A 24,611-nucleotide genomic window follows, 5' to 3' on the forward strand; every position below is an offset into this window, starting at 1 on the left:
GCAGGAAATGCCATACTCATGGAAACAATGGTAGCCTACAGTGTGTCTGTTGAGATAGCAGACATTTACAGTTAAACACTGAAGAGTAATTCTGCGTCATTCTATGTTATATGAGTTAAAAAAAGGGCCCCCTATTGAAACAAGCCCAAAAGCTTTTTTGAGGTATACTTTTAGTTGACCTTGTACCAGTGAACTGTACTGTCATGAAAGTGTACCTTTTCTTATGCAAACTAATAAAGTCTTCAATCAATCAATCAATCAATCAATCAATCAATCAATCAATCAATCAGTCTAAATTAAGAAGGCATCTGTCAACTAACATCTGTCAACATGTTGTTTTGCTGATCTATCAATATCTATCGTAGTAACAGTATCCCCAAATTATAGGTCTATTCAAAATAAGTGCATGACCAAAAGGAACCTAATCAGTGGAGAATGCGAATTTCTGCTAAATTAAAGTTGGTACTAAATTAAAGTTGGTCTCTTTTTGGACATGAATAGTTTTACAGCGAGAGTGAAGTGGCCCTTTTCCTATAGCCATTATGTGGCTGTGTGATATTACTGTACATTTAATGTATTCCATATACACAGGTCTAGCCTTAGAAAAGACTCTCGTGTGGGTGTATTTTATCGATGTTGAATTTTCTGTCAAACTCGATAAAATACATTACACATCTACGGCTAGAAGGCTAACACGTAGGCCTAATTGCTATGCCCTCCTGAGTCATCGCGGCGGCATTATAATGTTGTAGATGCGTGTGTGCTGGGCCTTATAGGCTATACTCACCCAATAAATAACGAATTGCTGCGACTTGTTAATTGAAGGTTCTAGCAGAAACGTGTATTTAGTTAAATATTTCCACTTTTCCACGAGTTTCACATTTCACATTTATGGGCCACACAACATGCAGGTGCGTGCGGTTGGTGCGGGGTATAGGCCTAATTAATGACACCTGGCAGGCTCGGCTTAATCCGGCCCCTGTTACTTGGCTAATGTTTTGTAATAATAATAGACTATAATATAGGCTATCAGAAACTGGCCTATACTTGAGTAAATACTTTCCTCAGCCTACTTATAAAACCTTTCAAATAACCCCAAATAATGGTTCTTTGTGCTATTATATTTAATTAACTGCTCTCATGTCACCACATGCAGTTTTATTTCACAAACATATGCAAATGCATAAACTACAACCTAAATTAACACATCATTGTTGCGATAAACCGTATCCAATGGCAATATCACTCGATGCTAAATCAATTAAAAGATATGATATATTTATTTTTCAATGGCATAACACGGGCATATAGACACCGATGAGCCTAACATCCAAAACGATATAAAACCTAGTGCTGGACGGACTAATTTACAGTGCGTGTCGACAGGGAAAAAACACACTAAAACAACAGACACAAAATACAGTAGTCTATGTACAAAATACAAAATACAATTTTGAAACAGGACAACTTCAATTACAGGCCTAGAAAACAATAGTCGAACATGGACTAATTTTACAGTAAATGAAAAGTAGCCTATACTTCCAATCCATAACAAACAAACAAACAAACAAACAAATAACACACAAAAAATGTGTAGAATGTCAGTAGAATTAACGAGCAAGTTCAGTGTTTTAAAATGTACGGTTCCTCTCCTCCTCCTGCCAAAGACGCATGACTGGGCTAAGCATAGGCTGCAGATATCCAAAAATGTAATTTTGACGCTGTCAGTTGATTAATTTCAACGGCTTTCAGTGGGTTCTTTTGTTTAGGCCTATCATCATGTCTGGGGGAAAAACAACGGTGCGAGAACGTGTTTTAGAAAAGGCCTACACAGTAGGCTAAAACCTAAAACCCCTTGGTAATCAATTAACTCCCCGTGTGTATATGTGTGTGCACGCGTCCATTGTAGCCTACACCCTCTCTCTAAATCGGTGGTTCTCAAAGTGGGGTCCGGGGACCCCCGGGGGTCCTTGAGAGGGTTCCAGGGGGTCCCCAGATGAATGATGGGTAGGAACCAAATTTACCATTTTGTGGCTGTAGCGTTATGGTGGTCGGTGGTCTAATAGTCTACAGTGGTTCTCAACCTGTGGGTCAGGAGTCAGGACGGTCCCCAGGGGGGTCCCCGTTTATCTGTGTAATGCCTCAACTGTCAACTCCTACATTCCAAGTGCTTATCAGGGTGGGGGTCCCCAGTTCAAATATGATTATTTTGGGGGGTTGTGGCCTAAAAAAAAGGTTGAGAACCACTGGCATTCTTTGACACACCACAAATCTTGTATGGGTGGTCACAAAATGTGTTCATGGGGGTCCGCGGCCAAATACACTACACATTCATTTAAGGGTCCTTGGCATAGTAAAGTTTGAGAACCAGCTCTAAATGATCACTGATGAGGATTTCATCTCCAAAGGACGGATAAAAGCCACTTCAATAAAATGTCATCATCTCAAAACTGCGCATTGAGCTGGAACTCGTCGTCCTCCTCGATGTCCAGCTCTCTGTCCGTGTCGTCGTGTGAGACGTCCGAGTCCGTGTCCCGGTGGGAGGACAGCGGGGAGGAGGAGTGCAGAGAGCGGCTGTGGGACACGTCAGACCCCGACACCACCTGGTGCCTCTGGTCCGCAGCCTGCAGCTCCGACGACTCCTCGCAGCCTTTACTCCTGCCGCCGTCGTCCTCCGCCTCCTTCTTACCAGGGTTCTCCTGTGGTCAAGAAATTAAATATTGTTGTTCAATATCTGTTTGTTCAGACTTACTGTTTTCTTCTTTTTATCTTTCATTTTATTTTTCTTTACATATCTACTGCATAGTACTGTGTTCTATTCGTCTGTCATTCAATGTTATGAGATACTTCAATGGTTTCCTGTGGAAATAAGCTTAGTCTTTTCATGGAACTCCTTTTAGTAGACCTTGTACCAGTGAACTGTACCGTCATGAAACTGTACCTTTTCCTATGCAAACTTCTAATAAAGTCTTCAATCAATCAATCAATCAATCAATCAATTCAGCAGTCAGCACTGATGAGGAGGACAGTTCCCAAATCGCATATAGCGATTGCGCACAATACGCAGATTACGCACGGCTTTTATATAGTTATAACTGTATTAATTGGCGTTTTATTTGGTTAGCGGGTGCATCCCAATTCCCAAATACATGATAATAAACACATGATAACAATCATTAAATTATGTGAATGTATTTTAATCAGAGACAATGAATGCATAAGGTAGGCCTGTCTAATATTTATTTATCCCAAGTTCCAACCTTTTCCAGTCTCACCTGTTTTAGTCTTCGCCACTTGGCCCTTCGGTTTTGGAACCATGTTTTAACCTACAGGACAAAACAGAAACGAATGTGTAAGCATGTCATAGTTTTTGTTGGTCTCAGACTCTTAGAAAAAATATTGGACAAATGTTCAGCATGTTCTAAATAGAACGCGTTCGTAATAGCCAAGGTCAAGGAGTAAAGAAAGACGCCTTCATGATGATTGTATTTAATGTATTTGATGTTTGCTTCGAGCCACGGTTTTGTTTATAAAAAGAGAGCTAATCTTTTCCTCAAAATGTTATCATACCAGCCATACATATTTTTCCCCCCAAATGAACTGAAATGTTTAATTGTTCTTTTAGAAGCTCACCTGTCTCTCGCTCAGTTGTAACATCTTGGCCAGCCGCTTTCTCTCGGGCGGTGAAAGGTACTTCTGCGTCTCGAACTTCTTCTCCAGCTCAATGGTCTGGTCGTTGGAGAAACGAACTTGGCCACCTTTTCTTTTGTGTAAAGGCCGCTGCATGAATGGAGTCCACAAGAGTGGTTTTCCTTTAGTTAAAATGAAAGAAAAGAAGATTAAATATATAACTATATCAACATCAAATAGTGCCATACTGAATTTATAGACCTAAATCTAATAAACAATCATTACAAATGAACACATTTCCTTCGCTCCGTGCGTGATGACAGTATAGTTTGTTTAATTTGTTTAATTATTAACATAAATAGAGAGACAACCAAATCAGATTACTGCCATCGTTTAGCTCATTCTTTATTACAAATGAATAACGTGAATCTTGCCATGGCTGATGGATAAGGTATTTGTATAATATACTATTATTGTATAATAATAGCAAAAGCCAAAACAAATCAAGAATGTTTTCTCCTTTGCCCGCTTCCTTTCCTGTTGGCTCTAAGCAAACAATAATAATGAGTGTGACAGCGCTGGCGTGCTGCGTGCATGCGATGCTTTTAAGGAAGGTCGTGACAGAGTGAAAACTATGGGCAAATATCCGCTCATGTGCTTCCTGGTCTGTGGCCTGATTATAGCCGATGATGGCCTTCACTTAAACACAAGTCGTTCCCTCTTCTCCACCACAAGCGCTTTAAATGCGTTGTTCACCCCCCAAAATGACCCCTAGCAAAAGTCACGGAGATGATTTTTTCCCCCCCTGATCCGCAATATTCCAATATTTGATTAGGCCTAATTGAAGTAGAGGGCTAGGCCAAGGCAAAGGTGTGTGTGTGTGTGTGTGTGTGTGTGTGTGTGTGTGTGTGTGTGTGTGTGTGTGTGTGTGTGTGTGTGTGTGTGTGTGTGTATATGTATATGTAGGCTATATATATATATATATATATATATATATATATATATATATATATATATATATATATATAAACAAAGGGTCATCGACTTCGATTCATCAAATAACATACAAAAAAAATCTCTAGTGAGTAATTGATTAAAAAAAAACATTTTTTAAATTCCCTTACCAAAAGTAAAGGTCTAAACTAACCTTTAAGTTCGTGATGTTGCTCATCAAAAATCATAGCGGTTTTTGATTGACCAAATCTCACTATAGGCCGCCCTATATTAAAACACTATTAGGCCTATATTAAAGAGCCTAAACACACAAAATAAACCTGGAATAGCAATTCGCCTGACTGTCTATTTTACCTCCATCATCACACAGTCCTATACTGTCTTGATGTGCCCGTTCGTTTGTCTGTGTGTCTTTGGTTTATTTTAATAAAAGAAAGCCAGTCACATCCTCCCTGGCTGCCCACCAGTCAGCCAGAGGAAGTGCAACACTATGTGCAAGAACGGATCCCGGGCTATCAGAGGCCGAGTGTTTCCTGAATATGTCTGTATTGAGGATGTCGATAAAATAATCAGCAACGTGCAGCGGCCTCCCGAGGAAGCGGCTGGCCGGGGGTGGCCCGGGTTGGCCCGGGTTGGCCAGGAAAACATTTAACAGCTTCTGAAACCAGATTTACTCCTATCGAGAGGCTCACAGCTTCCTGTATGAACGGAAAAAGGGTCGACTGACTTGTTTCAGCGCTGCTGGCTGCTGCAGAACAGAGAACAGTGGGGGAGAGGAGAGAGACGGTTCGGCACACACACGCACACGCGCACACACACACACACACACACACACACACACACACACACACACACACACACACACACGCGCGCGCACACACACACACACACACACACACACACACACACACACACACACACACACACACACACACACACACACACACACACACACACACACACACACACACACACACACACTCGCATACACGCACGCACTTGCGCGCACAGAGCGACAATGCAGCGGTGAAATAACAAGTGATTTAGAGCCCAGTGTGTTTTAGTCACTGGCTGAGCTGGTCCTCAGATGTTTCAGAACAATGGGACGCAGGAAGACGAGTCAAGGCTGCCACGGTCACCCCCAGACTGAATGGACAAGCCTGGTGTTGTTGGAACACAATCACAAATGTGTGTCTGTCACAATAAAGGCATGATCGACCTCCCTTACAGCTTGACACATACTACTAGGCTTAAAGAACATCACGAGTTGAGACTATACTTTTAGAAGAAGAAAAAAGAAAGCAAAAAAAAGCGGCTAATGTCAATAAAAAAGCATGCCATAATAATGCTTTCAGAAAGTTCAATTAACAGCTAATTATGTGGTTATAAGCATGTGGAGAAAAACTGTAATCACTATTTTTTATGGGGAAAATAAATCCTCGGTATAAGGGCATTGTAAAATGTAAAAATGTTAAAATTGTGCAAGCATGATGTAGCAACAGGGCTCAGACATGCATGATGAAGCAGCGCGCGCGCACACGCACGCACGCACTCACGCACGCACGCACGCACGCACGCACCACGCACGCACACACACACACACACACACACACACACACACACACACAGAGACAGGGCTTTTTTCTTCCGCATGTGACAAAGCAGTAAGAGGCTGAGAGTGAGAGTCACTCATTCTGTATAAATATGGTGAAAACAGATAACGAACTAGGCTACTGTAATTGTACATGATATGAAAGTATTTCCCCCGAATATCTGTCGAACCATCACTTGAATTTCCAGCGAACTTGTGGTTGGCACAAGCCGGCCATCAGTCGAACGTGTTGTCAACTTGCTTCATGACTTCATCATTGTTTGAACATTCTGCAGTTGATTATTGGTTATTGATCAGGCTATATACTATGACATTTTATGCAGAGTAAACAACCACTACCTCGTTGAAGAATGCGCATATAACGCATAAAGACGCATATGACTGACTGTTAGGCCTAATTAAAAAAATGAGGTACGAAAAGTTTCATTTGTTGCCCCACCAACCTCGGAGTTCAGTCAACATGCAGGATTATTCTGCCATATAAATGATATCATATACTATCTTACCGAGAGGGTCGTGCCTGAACAGGGCGTGCGCGTACTCCCCCATGGACCGGTGATGGTGGAACGGGTATATGGAGGTCGCGAAGGCTCCCGTGGAGGCGTAGGTGGCCGTCAGCGCCGCGGCTGCCGCGGCTTGGTGGTGGTGGTGGTGGTGGTGCGACAGGCTCGGGTGGATGGGCGTGGGTTCGTAGATGTGCGTGCGGTAGGGAGAGGGCGCGATCAGACTGGTGAACGAGGAGTTGGGAGACGGCAGCAGGGCCGGCGTGTTGCTGGGGACCACCGGGTGATGGGGGTGATGGTGGTGATGGTGATGCGTCGAAGAAATGGAGGAGGATGAGGAGGAGGACGAGGATGAGGATGAGGTGGGAGAAGGAGAGGCGGACGTCGCGGTTGTCGTCCCGTTCCTCCCGAGGATGTCGTCGATGTAGAACGGCGTCGGGTCGCGGTGGCTCGGCTGGAGGGGAGTCGGTGCGTAAAAAGGAACGCTCATGGTCGTCGGGGACGCCGCCGGCCCGCTGGGATGGAACTGCATCTTGTCTGTCTTCTGGGGTCTTCCAGACGAGAGACCACTTCCAATCCAACAATGCCCCCGTTGGCTGCAACTCCCTCTCTCCTCTCGTTCTATATAGGCTGCAGTTGTCCTTAAAGGCTGGTTTGTCCACAGACTTTACAGAGTAATATAGCCTATAGAGACCAGCGAAGAACCATTTGCCAATAACGCCAAGTGCCGCTAGAGCATTCTACAGGAGGACACCTATAACTTCCACAGTAGACGTCCTCTTCAGAGTTGCCTTTTATTCTACATGCGCAAAATCGTGAAAGTAGCCTATACCTTCAGACAAGGTTTGTGTGAGTGTGTTAGTGTGCGTTTAGGCAGGCTACCCATCGGAGTGGCACTGTGCAGGCAGGGTCTGGTGGTGGTGAGTTAACCGTTGCCTCATATCTCTGCTGCATGTGGAGGAGGAGGAGGAGATAACGGGACGGCAGACTTCCTGCAGGTGGCCAGAGGGCCATTCTGATTGGCTCACGGCTTGACTGGACTCCCACGGTGTCGGGGTGTGTGTGTGTGGGTGAGGCTATCAGGCTTTTTATACCTGACAGGTCTTCTCATTATGATCATCATCACTTCATCAGTAATGTCGTTATTAATAGGCTATTGTTATTGGTTACAGTAAATGTAAAACTGTTTATAGCTTAGCTATTATTATTATTATTAGCTTATTAGGCCTATTATTATTATTAGCCTATTACAGTGGTTCTTAAAGTCCAGGGACTCTGTGGGTTCCAAATTGGCCTATACAAGTCTGCAACTCTGACAGTGTACAAATGGAACCAAATGAACCCGTTAGGTTCAATTGGTTCACTGTCAGAGTTATAGGGAGACCTTGAAATGTGAAAGTTTGAGAAACACTGGCCTATTATATTATTAGCCTATTATTATAGTATTATGCCTGTTGTTATTATAATTATTATTAATTTTCTTTATCCTATATATTTTTTTCATTGTTGTTTTGGGAGAAAATTGTAATCCTTATACCACTGTTGTATATTTGATGTTTGTACAAAAGAAGCTGCTACTCTTATTATTGTACCACTTCATTGCCTTTGCTTAATTTGAAAATCAAATAAACAAAGTAAAAAAATAAAAAATACATATATATATATATATATATATATATATATATATATATATATATATATATATATATATATTATTAATTATAACATGCTATTATTATAATAGGCTAATATTATTAATGTTGTTGTTATAACATAACAGACACGTTCCTAGAGGATTTTTGTCTCACACGCCATGGCAAATTGCCTATATCAGAATGTGTGACGTTTAGGTTTTTGACGCATGGCTACAAATCGTTCTAGGAGAGATTTGACTAGTCACACACAGTGTGAATGTTATCTTTAACGATGCAGCTTACAATACAATTAATCACAATGGACACCTGCGCAAACATCTGTACTAACGGTAGAGCGCTGAGTGATTAACTCATGATTTGAATGAACGCTGCAGCAGCAGCGTCCTGCCATCAGTAGCCGGTTATCGTGATAATGACACTATAAACTTTAGTCACTCTAATGGCTCACTAGTTGGATCATTATGCGCCCATATCGTTTCCCCAGATTAGTTAAACAGTAACGAATGACTTCTCTGTTTCAATGTTATCAAGCATCACACAAACCGTCCTGCAGCGTCCGTCTCCAATTCAAATGTCACACAAGCATGCATGCAAAGTAGAATCCTCAGTGTTCAAAGATAGAAGACTCAGAGTTTACGAATTAAATTGGCTATAATTATGGAGGGTGTCTAAACTTATTTATGTCAAGGACCGCTATACATGTAGGCTATTTGGCCGCGGACTTATTATTTATTTTCAAAATTAGACCCTCCAAATTGTTTACAGTTTTTCAGCTGATTTTTTGAAAATAACGGATAAGCATCAAGATGGGTGGTGAGCTAATTTTCGAATAGGATATTTAGGGCCCAAACCAGGGCCACAAATGGAAACTATATTAATAATATATATTTTTTTGTGTACATTTAGTCCAAATATATGACTGGATCTTGTTTGAATTACTGTCTAATAAAAGTATTCAATCAATCAATCAATCAATCAATCAATCAAACGCAAACTGATTTGACCCCCTGGAGCCCCCTCACCAAGGACCCCTGGGTCCCCGGACCACACTTTGACTACCACTGACTGTTTCATATAAATGGCCCATGGATGGTTTCAATTAGACCTTACCTTAGCCTTTGAATTCAATGGTTCGATCCCGTGCGTCTCAGAAGTGTCATCCCAACTGACAACTTTCTAACGATTGTGATTTAGATAAATGGACAGAGAGTAAACAGGGGATATTTGAGGAAGGGAGATTGAGGAACCTTGAAGACGCATCGCTCAACATCAAAGACAATCACTATTATGGCTAATATTTGAATTGGGACAATCATTGCAGGCCATTGATCCGCCCCGCCCCCCCGTGGCGTCAGACTCCTGTCCAAAAGCATGTTGATGACTGGACAGAGGAGCGGCTTGGGCACTGTTCTGGCGCCGGATACCACTCAGCATTAATTCATGTCACGACCCACAACACAAACAAAACAACCCTTAATTTATTTTACTCATATAGCCTAACACTTTTTCGAAATAGGAGCCTTGGATGGGAATAATCACCCTGACTAATTCGTTCAATAGGCTATATAGCCAAATATCTTGGAAAAGCTATAGGGTGGACTCAGGTAATGTGGGCCGCTTTTTGGTAAATCGCCTGGGAAACTAAGAAAAAGCAGTGCAGAACGCTGAATGTATTTTTTATAGTTAATATAGACTGTCCTTAATATATTTGTGTTAATGTATGTAGGAAAATTAGATGGTTATTTTTTTTTAAATGTTTAAGCTTAAAATGTCACACATTTTCAAGATTAACACTTTTCAGGTTTTTTGAGCCACCTGATCAGCTAAAATGGGCCACTTTAGGGTTGACCCCCATTAATTCCTAGCTCTTTAAAATTTAACAGCCAATGACTGCACATGTTTCTTGCCACAACTGTACTTGACACAAAACAATCAAAATTTGAGTGGTCTTTGGTTGTTTTGGTGGGAAGAGCAATGTCTCAAAACTAGCCTGCAGAGGAGAATTGCATTGTCCAAACATATCTAATTTGTCAGTTATAAGTTTGACAAGTGAATAAAAAACAAATGCACATCGATAAAAAATATATATAATATATATGTAGACGGCCTTAACCAGAAACAATGCTTATATTTTGCATATCTAGTGTATTTTTATATTAAATCATATTTTTGTCAGTGGCCCATCTTACCCTAACCCTAATAAGGTAATGTGAGCCACTCATCTGCTATAATGAGCCAAAGCAAATCAAAGCAAAACAGTCAAACAAGATTTGGAGGTCAATTTAATTTCATTCATTGAATTTAATTTCAATAATGGTACCGTTGGAACCGGCTCGCCGCCCCGCACACGATGGTGCCATCGCGGACCCCCGCGGACCCCCAGGGCCGGCGCCAGGCCCCAAAAACCGGGCCTGGGGAGCTCCGGGGACCCCCAGGGACCCCCAGGGCCGGCGCCAGGCCCCCAAAAGCGGGCCTTTGCACCACTCTGGCCGGCCAGGGACCACCAGGGACCACCAGCGGGGGTCCCCGGAGGTCCCTGCCCGGCCTCCGAGCACTGCCGCCCGGGGACCACCTCCGGGGACCCCCAGGGCCGGCTCCAGGCCCCCAAAACAGGGCCTGGGGACGGCCAGGGACCACCAGGCACCACCAGGCACCACCAGGGACCACCACCGGAGGTCCCTGGCGGGCCTCCGAGCATTGCCGCCCGAGGACCACCTCCAGGGACCCCCAGGGCCGGCTCCAGGCCCCCAAAACAGGGCCTGGGGACGGCCAGGGACCACCAGGGACCACCACCGGAGGTCCCTGGCGGGCCTCCGAGCACTGCCGCCCGGGGACCACCTCCAGGGACCCCCAGGGACCCCCAGGGCCGGCTCCAGGCCCCCAAAACAGGGCCTGGGGACGGCCAGGGACCACCAGGCACCACCAGGGACCACCACCGGAGGTCCCTGGCGGGCCTCCGAGCACTGCCGCCCGGGGACCACCTCCAGGGACCCCCAGGGACCCCCAGGGCCGGCTCCAGGCCCCCAAAACAGGGCCTGGGGACGGCCAGGGACCACCAGGCACCACCAGGGACCACCACCGGAGGTCCCTGGCGGGCCTCCGAGCACTGCCGCCCGGGGACCACCTCCAGGGACCCCCAGGGCCGGCTCCAGGCCCCCAAAACAGGGCCTGGGGACGGCCAGGGACCACCAGGGACCACCAGGGACCACCAGGGACCACCACCGGAGGTCCCTGGCGGGCCTCCGAGCACTGCCGCCCGGGGACCACCTCCAGGGACCCCCAGGGCTCATTTCTGAAGGTGGCCCACCTAAGCTAACACAAAACATAATGCTAATGAAGGTGGCCCACCTAAGCTGGCCCAGCTAAGCTTTCACCACAATTGACTATGGTAATGTGAGCCACTTACAAAAACGTCATTATTTATGAAAAATGATTTCATTAAGCAAAATATCAACATCATGCCTGGTAAAGGACATCTTAACACACATTTTGCACCAGTTTTTATAAATGTGCATTTGTTTTCATTGATGTAGTATCCTTAGCAATCTCAAGTTAAAACTTTGTGTCTCTGCACCCACCTTGCAAATTCTTCCAGCAGGTCTTGTTGTGTGGCTTAGCTCCTCCCATCAAAACGACTATGGACCAATCAAATCACTTGTTGGTGTCAAGCACAGCTGTGGCAAGAACATGTGCAGCCATTGGCTGCAAAGATTTAAAGGCACAGTTGCTAGGAGCCTGAAACTATGGCTGGCTCACATTACCTGATGGCCCACATTACCTGAGTCCACCTATAGACCATTAGGCAGCGGCGTCAGTTCAGAAAAGGCTAAGGTATGGCTACATGACTGGTGTCTTGCACGCGCGCCCTCGCGCGCGTGCAAGACACCAGCCATGTTGCCATACCTTAGCAACAGGCTCGATGAAAAGTACATTTTATTATTTCCCCCTGTAGGCCACTGTATGGCAGCTGCTATAGCTTGCCATACACAATTGACGCCTCTGCCATTAGGCCTGTAGTCTTTTTAATATGACAGCAGGCGTCTGATAGACGAGGTTATAGGCCTATCCTCATTGGACGATGCAGCAAATCCTCTGTGGATTTAAGCAACTCAGAGAAGGCAGATTTATTTGAATGTAGGCGTAAAGAGCTTAACATTATATGAGACAAAATATAGGCCTACTACAAAACAAACGTCGTGGACATACGCCAGCCGGAACGAAGCCCATCATCAAAATTCTCTTAGAGACACAAAGTGTTCATATTTCTAATATTTAGAATTACATTTTTAGAAGGTAGGCCTATAATATTCTATATAAAAAAAAAGATCTGATATGATATGAATTTACAATAGGACAATAAATGTAGGCTACTAATGCCTTCAAGTTCAAATCCTCACACACATAATGAAGCTGTGTGTGTGTGTGTGTGTGTGTGTGTGTGTGTGTGTGTGTGTGTGTGTGTGTGTGTGTGTGTGTGTGTGTGTGTGTGTGTGTATGTGTGTCCAAATTCCTAAATCAATCATATATGAGATCACATGTCTGAGGAACCAAATAAAATGAAGATCGGAAAGTAACTTATAAAAAACATGCCTGTCTAAACAAACAAATACACAGTACAGAAAAAAGAAAAAAAAAAGAAAGAAAGGAAAAACCAAGATTGTACAATGTAACCAAATAGACCCATAATTACAAGGACCCTTATAGCAATGTTCAGTCCATTGATTGCTTCTATAGGCCGCCGCTTACAGAATGATTGGTTCATAAACAGCATCAGTATAGTAAAACCTCCCTATTTAATATAATTACTTCCTGCAGGCAGCAGAACCTTCCTGTCTGGACTGGAACCCATGTGTACAGGCAGCTCAAAATGCACAGTCGCTGTAAATGTAGGCTACTCAAATCCCTGTCTGCCATGCAGTGAAATGGTCCAAAGCAGAGCAGTGAAACTTTGAAAGGTCCATTTCCATCTGCTAAGGTTGAGTAGAGCTCCTCCTGGTGGGGAAGCTTTTGTCTGTCTCTGAAATAAATTGGATTTACAAAGGCTGGATATTTTCTTACCTTGCAGGCAATTACATAATCATAGGACTAATCCATACAATATGAAAACACAAGGACATAAACGATAACTGTTTTTTTCCTAACAGAAACAGACATTAAACAAACTAAAAAAAAACACATCTTATAGATCAAGCTAAAGGCCTCTTACTCATAGCTGCAATCAGGCCTGGAATTTCGTCATTTTAGGGTCAAGGCCACTTGGCCTTTGCTGTTTTCAATTTTTTGGAAGGCCAAATGCCAGGGCAGGAAGGCCATCAATTAAAACAAGATTTTAGTCTAAATCTAAACTAGTTTTAGTTTAAATAATTAATTGAATGTAAGGGTTAAGGATGTAGTGGTATTTACAATCTGATCAGCCCTGCACAAATCAAAGATTCTGAATTGGTTTAATAATGGGCACTTATCAAAATACACTGGTGTCTACATGACAAGAAAGAGACAGGTGTCTACACATAGGCCTATTGACAAGACAGAGACAGTGGAGAAAGTATTAGTCAGCAGGGGCATTAAGGCCACTGTGGCCTCAGGGCTTGCCATTGGTTTGAGTTGCACAAGGCCAAACTGAGGGGCAATGACGGCCATGGCCTTCGTGGCCTCTCTGAAATTCCTGCCCTGGCTGCAATGATCCAGCATGAAATCCTGAATGTTAATTTAAGCTTCGAGAGTGTATAAAACTTTTGTTTGCAAGTTCCTGACAGTGTGCCCGGGTCCTTCACTATCAGCGATTTTTCCTTTAGCCTTTTTTACTATTTTTCTCTCCTAATAAAGTTGTTTATTTTTGTTTTGTTGTAAAGCGACTTTGGGTACCAAGAAAGTTGCTTTAATATACAGTTGATATATTATTATTATTACTATTATTATTATTACCCTTATTATTACATTTTGTAAATTCATAAATTCAGATCCACTGTTCTACCATCCGTCCATAAGTAGCCTATATTTCTATTTATAGACAAACTATTAACTTATATCATCACTTTATAAAATGTTAATTAAAAAAAATCCATTAATTAAAAGAACTATTCACATCATTTATTAATTGTAGTTATAATTTATTTTAGGAAATAACTAGACTTTACACATCCATACAACGGCTCATTGTCGCCCTCCTGTGGTTCATCATTTCCTCCACGCTGTGCTTCAAGACGTGTGTCTGCACTGCAGTCTTCAGCTTCAGTCCTCCAATGTGATTGACATCTGGTACTGAACATACAGTATGAAACAGAGCTGCTACTTTTAAATGCATTTTACATCTGAGTCTTTATTTTTTCTTATACTATCTAAATTGTATTGAGGAAAAACAATGTTGCTATTTGTTCCAAAAGCTTCATACCCTGTGTAATGTATATAATATAAAATGACACAATGCGACATAGCTCTGTTTGCACAATGCTGCACCCCCTCCAACTGTATATATGTTCACCCTTTTCAACTGTTTTTAAATCTGGAACAGATTTCAACATTTAGGTGAGTTTGTGGCACCACATACAGGGGACCTTTTGCCTATTGGCTGAGTTTGTGGCACCACATACAGGGGACCTTTTGCCTATTGGCTGAGTTTGTGGCACCACATACAGGGGACCTTTTGCCTATTGGCTGTCGCGGCCCTCCAGACAATGGGGGGGAAGGGGGAAAAGAACTGCATTAGAGCCAATCGCAGGCGAGTTTAACGCTCCTTCAGACTAGGCACTGAGAGAGAGAGAGAGAGAGAGAGAGAGAGGGAAGGGGAGAGGAGCAGGGCAGTGTATCGAATTACATTTACAACAGAGAGGGAGGGCTGTGTCTCTCACACACACACACACACACACACACACACACACACACACACACACACACACACACACACACACACACACACACACACACACACACACACACACACACACACACACACACACACACACACACACACACACACACACACACACAGAGAGAGAGAGAGAGAGAGATCCTACAAATCATAACAAGTCAACGGACTTGCAGCCCAGGCACTGAGAGAGAGAGAGAGAGAGAGAGAGAGAGAGAGACACACACACACACACACACACACACACACACACACACACACACACACACACACACACACACACACACACACACACACACACACACACACACAGAGAGAGAGAGAGAGAGAGAGAGATCCTACAAATCATAACAATAGTAATACTAATAATTAATATACTATAGAGAGGCACAGATAGATAGATACAGTACATGCATCTATCAATAGAGACAGAGGGAGATAGATATAAATATAGAGAGATAGATATTAATAATGAATAATAGTAGATGAGGATTTGGAAAATAACAATAGTAATACTAATAATTAATATACTATAGAGAGGCACAGATAGATAGATACAGTACATGCATCTATCAATAGAGACAGAGGGAGATAGATATAAATATAGAGAGATAGATATTAATAATGAATAATAGTAGATGAGGATTTGGAAATGCACACGTTGACTACACTGGACACCTTACACAATTGTTCCCGTTTCCTGAGTTATTCAACCAAGTGTGTCCTTTTTGTTCATGATTAATCTGACTTAAAACCTAAACCCCTTATGTTGATGCCCTTCATTGGCTCGCTCACCCATTCCCCCAGGCTATGGGGCCTGCAGCAACATTCCAACACTCCCCCAGGCAGCAGCATCCCCTCCCCCAGGCTATGAGGAGGACTGGAGCAAGCAACAACTCAGAACTCATTTCCAACAACACAAAGGCATCAACACCTATTTTTCTTCTCCACCACCTACTTTTCTTCTCCACAATGGCATCCTCAAGCCCAGGTACAGCACAAAAAGGTAATAATACATCAATTTACTCCAGTAAAAGCACAGGCGCTGCATGTGTGATGTACTCTGTTAAATTTCCTCACTGCTTGTAACTTTGTACAGTACAAAAGTCACACTGACAACAAGTAATTACTATATTTACTACATGGCACTACATGTGTAATGTACTCTATTATTTCACTCTGTACTTGAGTAAAAGTGCTGTCATTTCCGTTCCTACATCCTTGTGCAGATTAAAAGCTGATCTTTCATTTGCCATGATGTTGAAGTCAAACTGAAAGCAATGTTTTCTTTTGCAACAGTAACATGTGTGAAAAAGTACTCACATTTTATACTTGAGTAAAAGTATCAATACTGCAATCCGTTACAAGTAGACTAATTAAGTCCGGAAAACAAAAACAGTCATTAAAATATACTTGAGTAAAGTAAGCAGGGGTGTGATAAAACGGTTTTATATTGCTAATAAGCCAAATAAAAGGTAACATTTTGGAAATAATAAGTGAACCATTGCATACATTGTACAAACACTTTCAGGGCCATGGCTTCCATATATACAGTAGTACTATGGGTAAAGAATTTCAAGGCAGAAGGATGTTAAGGACAGGCACCAAGCAGCAGGGGGTAGGGACACAATAAACAAAGAAGGTGTGTGTGTGTGTGTGTGTGTGTGTGTGTGTGTGTGTGTGCGTGTGTGCGTGTGTGCGTGTGTGCGTGTGTGTGTGTGTGTGTGTCTCTTACTAAAATAAAAGTGAATTCTCTAAGGAAAGGCAGGCCCACTGCCCAGTGCTAATTACATTTGTGACTAGGTCTGGTACTTTGTTCCTTATGTCTGCATTGGTCATTTTTCTTTTTTGTACAGATTATCCAAGTACAGAATCTAAGCTTTCATATGATGTATCATTTGTTGGAATTGGAGCATATTTGAAGAAGTTATGGGCATTTTAAACTTGTTGCACCATAAAACCCAAAGTGCTTAAAAAGCCATTTCAATGCAAGGAACATTTTTACACCTCTAGGTAGCCAGAAGTGGGTGTGACAATGGGAGGGACAATAGGTACTTAACCCCCCCCCCCCCCCCCCCCCGCCCAATCACTCCCCCCCAAGTCAAACCACACCCACAGTGGTATAGCTGTCAACTTCAAATTTACTTTTATTCCACTACAATTATTTAAAACTACTATTTAGTAGTAGACCTGTGGTATAGAGAAACGAAGCCATGTCGTCATTTGTGCGTAATGACGCCCTCTAGGGGGTTCATGCTGGTATTGTTTTGTATTCAAATCGCCATTGGGAAATTTGCGATTGCCGCATATAAGGACTGTGTTAAAAAAATAAACACACCATGTGCGCGTTTCTGTCAGCGGGGGGGTTCTGCATAGTTTATGATATTCATTCATATCTGATATAGCCTGTTGTCAGAGAACGCTGTCCTAAATGTTGGAAACTACAGAGAGACACTCGTGTCTGGGACAGACTGTCGCTGAGAGCATGTCCGCGCACATGGTGTGTTTATATTTTTAACACAGTTCTTATATGCGGTGATCGCAAATTCCTCAATGGCGATTTGAATACAAAACAATACCAGCATGAACCCCGTAGAGGGCAACATTTCACGCCATTTCACGGAAGTGACATCACACTTCGCTGCTGAATTGTGCTATAGTGCTTGCAGTCATGTCAGAAATAGTGGCCAGTGGTCTTTTCTACCTCCTCCCCTCCTTATATGCTCATCCTGTCATTTTCTTCTTTTTGTAGTTTTTATTTTTCACTAAAATAGTGTATTACAAAAGTACCTACATTTTATAATTAAGTAAAAGTATCAATACTGCAATGTAGAATCACTCTGTTACAAGTAAAAGTCCAGAATTAAAAAATGTACTTGAGTAAAAGTACAAAAGTATTGGTATCCAAATGTACTTAAAGTACCAAAAGTAAAAGTACAAAAATGTTTGAAAATAGCAGATCTACAAGCTCACAACGCGTCGCACCGCAATGCGTTGTGAGCTTGTAGATTGGCTATTTTCAAATAGCCTTGGTATAACATAGGGCTAAAGTGGTTCATGTATGTTTTAAACTTTAGTTATTGTGATTTAGCATTATTGGGCTAAATGTAAAGACGCTACGCTGCGCCAACCGTGAATTCACTTCAACCTGGTGTGGAGCAGTTAAACCTATTTGCTACGTACGTCTACAAAAACGTTCATATTTCAAAGATAAAGTGCTTACTGAAGTCTCACAGATGTCACCATAGGGTACGCTCCAGCAGAATGTCCCGTAATGATCGTATTATTTAACGATGAGCATTTTAATCCGATCGGTCGGCGTTTCCTTAAAAAGGTATTAATGTATCTAAGTGCAGTACACCTCGCAACCGATGGGGTCGCATGGCTGAAAAACAACAGAAAATGGCATCTGATCGGATTAAAATGCTGTTTATTAAACAATACGAAAGATACGGGTAATTCTGCTTGAGCGTACCATACTGTGACATCTGTGAGACTTCAGTAAGCACTTTATCTTTGAAATATGAACGTTTTTGTAGACGTACGTGGCAAATAGGTTTAACTGCTCCACACCAGGTTGAAGTGAATTTATTACGTGCGCAACACCGTAACTCGAGCCCTATCTAAATTGGTCGGGCTAACTGTGCCAAATGTAGCATAATCAGTGTTTGTGTAACTTCAGTCAGAACGATAATCTGATGGTTCTGACAGACTTAAACTCCTCGCGTTGTGAGCTTGTAGAAGAGCAACAATTCCAGTTGTGTTGTGTATACGATGCCTTCAGCGCTAGCTAACGTTAGCCGTTAGCCACTGCTTCTCATAATAAACAGCCAGCGTTAGCGTGAAGCTAACGCAGCTCGGCCACAAGTCTATAGTATAACATAAAGCCCCGGTTCTCGAACGCTTCTTGCCTTTTGTGAACATTATATCCAAAAAGTAAAGGTCCTATGCCGGTCTCTCATCTGTTTACTTCATAAGCGTGGAAGAAAATCGAAGCAGCTTGTTGAAATAAAGTTTATATCGCTCATTTTGTCAGCCGGTCCTTTTTCCTTGTCACTGTATGGGCGGTGCTCAAAGCGTGAAATACGAGACAATTACTTTTCAGAGCGCTCTCTCTCCTCCCCCAAAAACCACGTACAGTTTCTTCCAAAAGCAGCCTAGTTTAACAAATAAAACTAGCCATTGTCATACCTTAAAACAACTATCTTTTGACACGAAACCCTTGTTATAAATTCGAACTTGTGAGAATTTGAAAAAAACGAAAAATACAAAAAACGACTTTGACTTCATTTTCTCACTTTTCTGCCGTTTTAAAATTGGCGACATTAGGACGGTTTCACCAGCCTGGGACACATTTACTTAAGTACAGTTTTGCAGCATTTGTATTTACTTGAGTATTTCCCCTCTGTCTGTCTGTCTGTCTGTCTGTCTGTCTGTGTATGTGTCTGTCTTTCTAAAATAAAAGTGATTTCTCTAAGGAAAGGCAGTGCTAAGTACATTTACTTAAGTACAATTTCGCGGTATTTGTTCTTTACTTGAGTATTTCCCACTACTAATACTTTAATTACATTTTGATGCCAATACTTTTGTACTTTTACTTGAGCACAGTTTGAATCCCGTACTTAATTACTTGTAACAGATTGCAGTATTGATACTTTTACTCAAGTATAAAATGTGAGTACTTTTTCCACCATTGGTTTCACATGTTACCGTTGCAAAATACAACATCGCTTTCAGTTTCACTTTCAACATCACAGCAAATGAAACGACAGCTTTTAATCTATTCATAAGGATTTAAGGACACTATAACAAGGTCGTAGAATAAAAATCTCTTTTCCCCTGGCTTCCTTGGATCATTGATTGATTGATTGAAGACTTTATTAGAAGTTTGCATAGGAAAAGGTACAGTTTCATGACGGTACAGACGGTACAGTTCACCAGATTTTATATTGACTGTGTCAATTCTTGTTATTTGTATATTTGACACTTGCTTTGGCAATGTAAACGTATGTTTTCTCATGAATTTAAATGAACTAGCTCTTACCCGTTCAAAGATATGAGCTCCGAAATGATGTGCAGAGTGTGGATTATGGGATGTGCACTGTGCACACAGTATATGAGGGATGGAAAGTAACTTTAACTGGTGCTTGCATGATAATATGTAGGAGCATCAATGTAAGAAATACCCGTTTCGTTTAATGGCTAACCCCCCCCCCCCCCGCCCGCCCGCCTGCCCGCCTGCACACACACACACTCCCCCCCCCCCCCCCCCCCCCCCTGTGTGTGTGTGTGTGTGTGGGTTTGTGTGTGATTGTGCATGGCCTGAACAACAGCGCCCCTCCCTTAGTGTGGTCACAAAAGGTACTGTAGGCTAAATAGATATAGATACACCATAAAAATGCTATTATACAGCATACGATTTGTGAAAGTGACAAACGGGCTTCACAGTTATGTCAGGTGTGTTCATATGCTGATGGTGATGCGATTTCAGATCAATTGCTCCAGCCACCGAGGAGAAACGCTGTTTCATACAGACAGACACTCACTCACTCAGACAGACATTCGCAAAATTATAGTATAGATTGATACAAGTGTATAATAGCGCCCTCTGGTGGTTGATCTATCAAGTCTATGTGACACGTTTGTGTGATTCACGTTGGTTTTATTTATTTATTGTTAACGTTATTTTATCTTTAATAACTGGTGTTTTATTTTTATTTTTGTACTAACGATTGGTAGTTATTTAACACTGCTGTGGATTCGTTTATTAGCCCTATTCACGACCCGCCCACTCAGCATCCCCCGGGTGCTGAAGTCCCGTTTTGAAGGGGTAAATCCTACCATAGCCTATGGAGTTGGCACAGAAATCGCAAATTTAATGCAATTTCCGAATAGTAAAGTATAAAATACGGCTAGCATGATCAAGAACACAAGATACTTAACGGCACAATGCACTGTAATTTACTTTACTGTTAGAAATAATGATTTGTTGGCTTTAAGTCCAGTATAGTTTCCCCTTCTAAATTGAAGTCAGCACCCGGGGAAAACTGAGAAACGGAAGTAGGTGGGCGGGCCGTGAATAAGGCTAATTATAAATCTAAACGAGCATTTATGGGTCTGCTGCTGGAACTTAGGATGGTGTGTGTTTCAACCCGGGTGAGAGAGAGGCACGGGCGGGGACAGTGTCCGTCCCTCTCTCTCATCCGTGTTGAAACCATAGAGCTATAATAAGGGTTGAAACCTTATCCAAACAAAGAGCAGAGAGTGAATACAGAGAAAGACTGTTGTAAATATAGATTTGCAGTGAACAAACCTTGGTTATAAGTTGAGTCCGAGGTGGCCTTTGCACGAGTTTGCACCAGTTTGTGCAAAGAGGCAGAGCTAACAGGCTGGCACGTCGTGAAAACGGGAGGAATTTACACACCAAGTTTAAAGAAGGTTTGTTTTTGGGGAAAATGCTACTGCTATAGCTTCACGTACAGAGTCGAGACTATATCCTTCCCCACTTTAGAGTTGTTAAAGTGTGTTTTCTACCACAATAAATTATTGGGGAAGCCGGTAAGGTATGTTTTGTTTCGTTTATATACAATAAGAATGTAACTTGAGTGTTGACCTGAAAGAAAAGGGGCATTTCAGTGACCCTGACACCTGAATTGTGTTTACCTGAGATAAGAAAATCAAAGCTTCCCATTGACATATATATTTTGTTTGTTTTGTTTTAATGTTGTAACTTTATAAAATCCATTCATTCATTCATTCATTAATTTATTCAAATTATTAACACTAATAAGTTACTCCTTCCTTATTGTCTTTTATTGTTGAAGTTGAGTGTCTCTCTTAAAGTAGGGTGTCCATGAAACCGTGTGTTAGTTTATGTCGAGACCAGTTTAACTCGAGTCAGCGTCAGTCGTCCTAGTAACACGCTAAGGAGAGCGTGTGTCGGTGAGCCCGCTTGATCCCCTTACTGCTCCAAACATGCACTGCTCCCTCAAACCAGGACCCTAAAGCAATGCGCACGTTCGCCATGCACGCATGCCCCATTCTCGAACGTTCATGCACGCGCACATGTATACGCACCGTACATAGGGGGACTCTGGATACGCAGCTTGAAACCGGGTAACTAATCCTGAACTTCGTAATTTGTTTCTTTCCAGACTCTATGGAGTCCAGACTACAGGTGCAGATGAACTCCCCAGACCCGTCTGGAACTGTTTCAGTGAAACAGGAGGAACCTGAAGAACAGCCAGACCTCAGTAAGTTTCACCATCGCTTTCTTCACATTCTCCAGCTTCAAGGTGTTTATTGTCTTTGTCACATACAAATAAGATACAGTTGCTGGCTGCACTATTGGCAGTGAAATTATTGTACTTCATCAATGTAGAATAATATAAAATGCAAATTAAACAGGATGTAAAGGAAATAATATATGAAAATTTGCATTCAAAGTTATTTAGAGAGTTGGGTTAGATATTGCCTTTACCTTCAGCAAACTTTATTGTTATTCTCCACTAGGTCTCCAGTTATTAAAGTCCTTATTCACTTGCTTCATTTCAGCCCAGTCCAGACTGCAGGTGAAGATGAACTCTCCAGACTCACCCAGGGACCTTTCTATTAAACAGGAGGAACTTGAAGACCACCCACACCTCAGTACGTATTTTCACTGTACGCTAATCTTGGCAAAATAATAATAAAATATGACATTTCTGGTTTTGTTCTTTTTTTCTCTCCTCTCCTTTTTTAATTTGATGTATCATGTTAATGTTCTGCAGGGGTTGTAGCCATTGGATAGAGCAATTAGTATTTGATGTTTTTAATTTGTAGATGGGGCAGGTATAAATAAGATTTATCTTCTTCCTGCTCATTTATGGAATGTGTCAAAAAGACAAGGAAAAAGGAAATTAATGTGATCATGTAAAAAACAAATGAAATAAATAAAGATGAATAGGAAATGAAATTAAACGGAAGAACCTCCAGCCATGACAACCAGAAATGCCTTGTTAAAGTTTGGTAGTAGTTAAAAACTAAGAAAATTTATTTTTATGGCATCTCTGAGGTAGAGTTCTTCACAGGTCCAATTTTACCTACCCGAACCCAAATGGACCAGGGGGAAAATGGAGCCGGACCCAAATGGACCTGTCTATTATTAGAAATATGAGAACCGTTACCCGAGCAGCACGAGACATGTTGGAGCCGATCCGAACAGAACCGGCTATGATTAGAAAAATGAGACATTAAAAGTAGCGCCATAGTTCCTGACAAGTCACGTGACGCAGCAAGGCAGCTCGCCTCTCACTGGCCGGAGGAGAAAAAAGGGGGGTGCAGGGGTGATTGAAAGATGTAACAGCCAATTGCTGGGTCCATTCGGGTATCACTGGAACCGCCGTTTCTCACGGTCAGAGACCCGGGACCCGGGGCATACGGTAGTGGCTCCGACCCGGCTCCGAAGTCACTACTTGTGAATGGACCGATCCGGGTCGGATCCCGGGTAATTTCTGATCTCGGACCTACCAGAAGACCTCTACTCTGAGGTCTAGACATGGGTCTGTGAGTCTGATCTGTGTGAGATAACAGCTATTTGACAGGCTTTTTATAAGCATCTTGATTTGAGGTTTACCATATCATTTGTACCATACTTGTACCATATCATTCAGTGGTGGGGGGTGTATTTTAAGGGGAAATAAATCTGATATACAAGCTCACAATGCATCACAAAAGATTTGGTGTTAAGGGAAAAAAGAGAGGACCAAGTACAGAGTCGACCCTGCACACCCTGCACATTAGTAAGAGTTCGCTAAGTATGATTTTCACACTTTCAGAGAATATCGGTGGTCGTAATGGGTACCCTTGATCGAGTGCCAAAAAGGGAGACATTGGGTCCTATGGAAGATGGAAAAATATATCTACATTTTAGGAACCCAGTGTTCACAATTACATTTTTTCTGCTCCTAGACACCCTGCAGATATTTGTGTGTAAAGAGGAGGTTTCTCCTGAACACGAGAGGAGCCCCAGACTGCTCCAGGAGGAACCAGAGGCTCCCCACATTAAAGAGGAACAGGAGGAAGTACCAGAGGAGCCTGGTGGATCAATGTTGACAATACTAGCAGTGAAAAGTGAAGTTGATGAAGACATCTCTTCACACCGCTCTGAAGTTGAAGTTGAACTCGAATCTGACACTGACGTCACTGAAGACAGTGACGATTGGGGGGAGACACGTGGAGCTGTCCACGCTGGAGAAAAACCTTTCCAGTGTAAACTCTGTAACAAGAGTTTCAGCTTTTCATCTCAACTGAAGATACATCAGCAGGTCCACACAGGAGAAAAACCTTTCAACTGCAAATATTGTGATAAGCGTTTTAGTTCGTCATGGTACCTGAATACACACCAGCTTATC

General features: G+C 42.4%; 1 protein-coding gene across 1 annotated transcript; it reads right to left on the bottom strand.

Moving 5' to 3' along the window:
* Positions 1-1,261: 1,261 nt before the first annotated feature.
* On the bottom strand, positions 1,262-8,243 carry hhex (hematopoietically expressed homeobox). Its single transcript, XM_080747058.1, has 4 exons — positions 6,703-8,243; positions 3,634-3,812; positions 3,276-3,326; positions 1,262-2,699 (listed from the first exon to the last, which is right to left on the bottom strand). Exons 1-4 carry the CDS (start codon positions 7,229-7,231, stop codon positions 2,445-2,447), a joined length of 1,014 nt encoding a protein of 337 aa, XP_080603184.1. The 5' UTR covers positions 7,232-8,243; the 3' UTR covers positions 1,262-2,444.
* Positions 8,244-24,611: the final 16,368 nt, after the last annotated feature.

Source organism: Nannobrachium achirus (assembly GCF_963921795.1).
Source record: "Nannobrachium achirus genome assembly, chromosome: 18".
NCBI classification, from domain to species: domain Eukaryota; kingdom Metazoa; phylum Chordata; class Actinopteri; order Myctophiformes; family Myctophidae; genus Nannobrachium; species Nannobrachium achirus.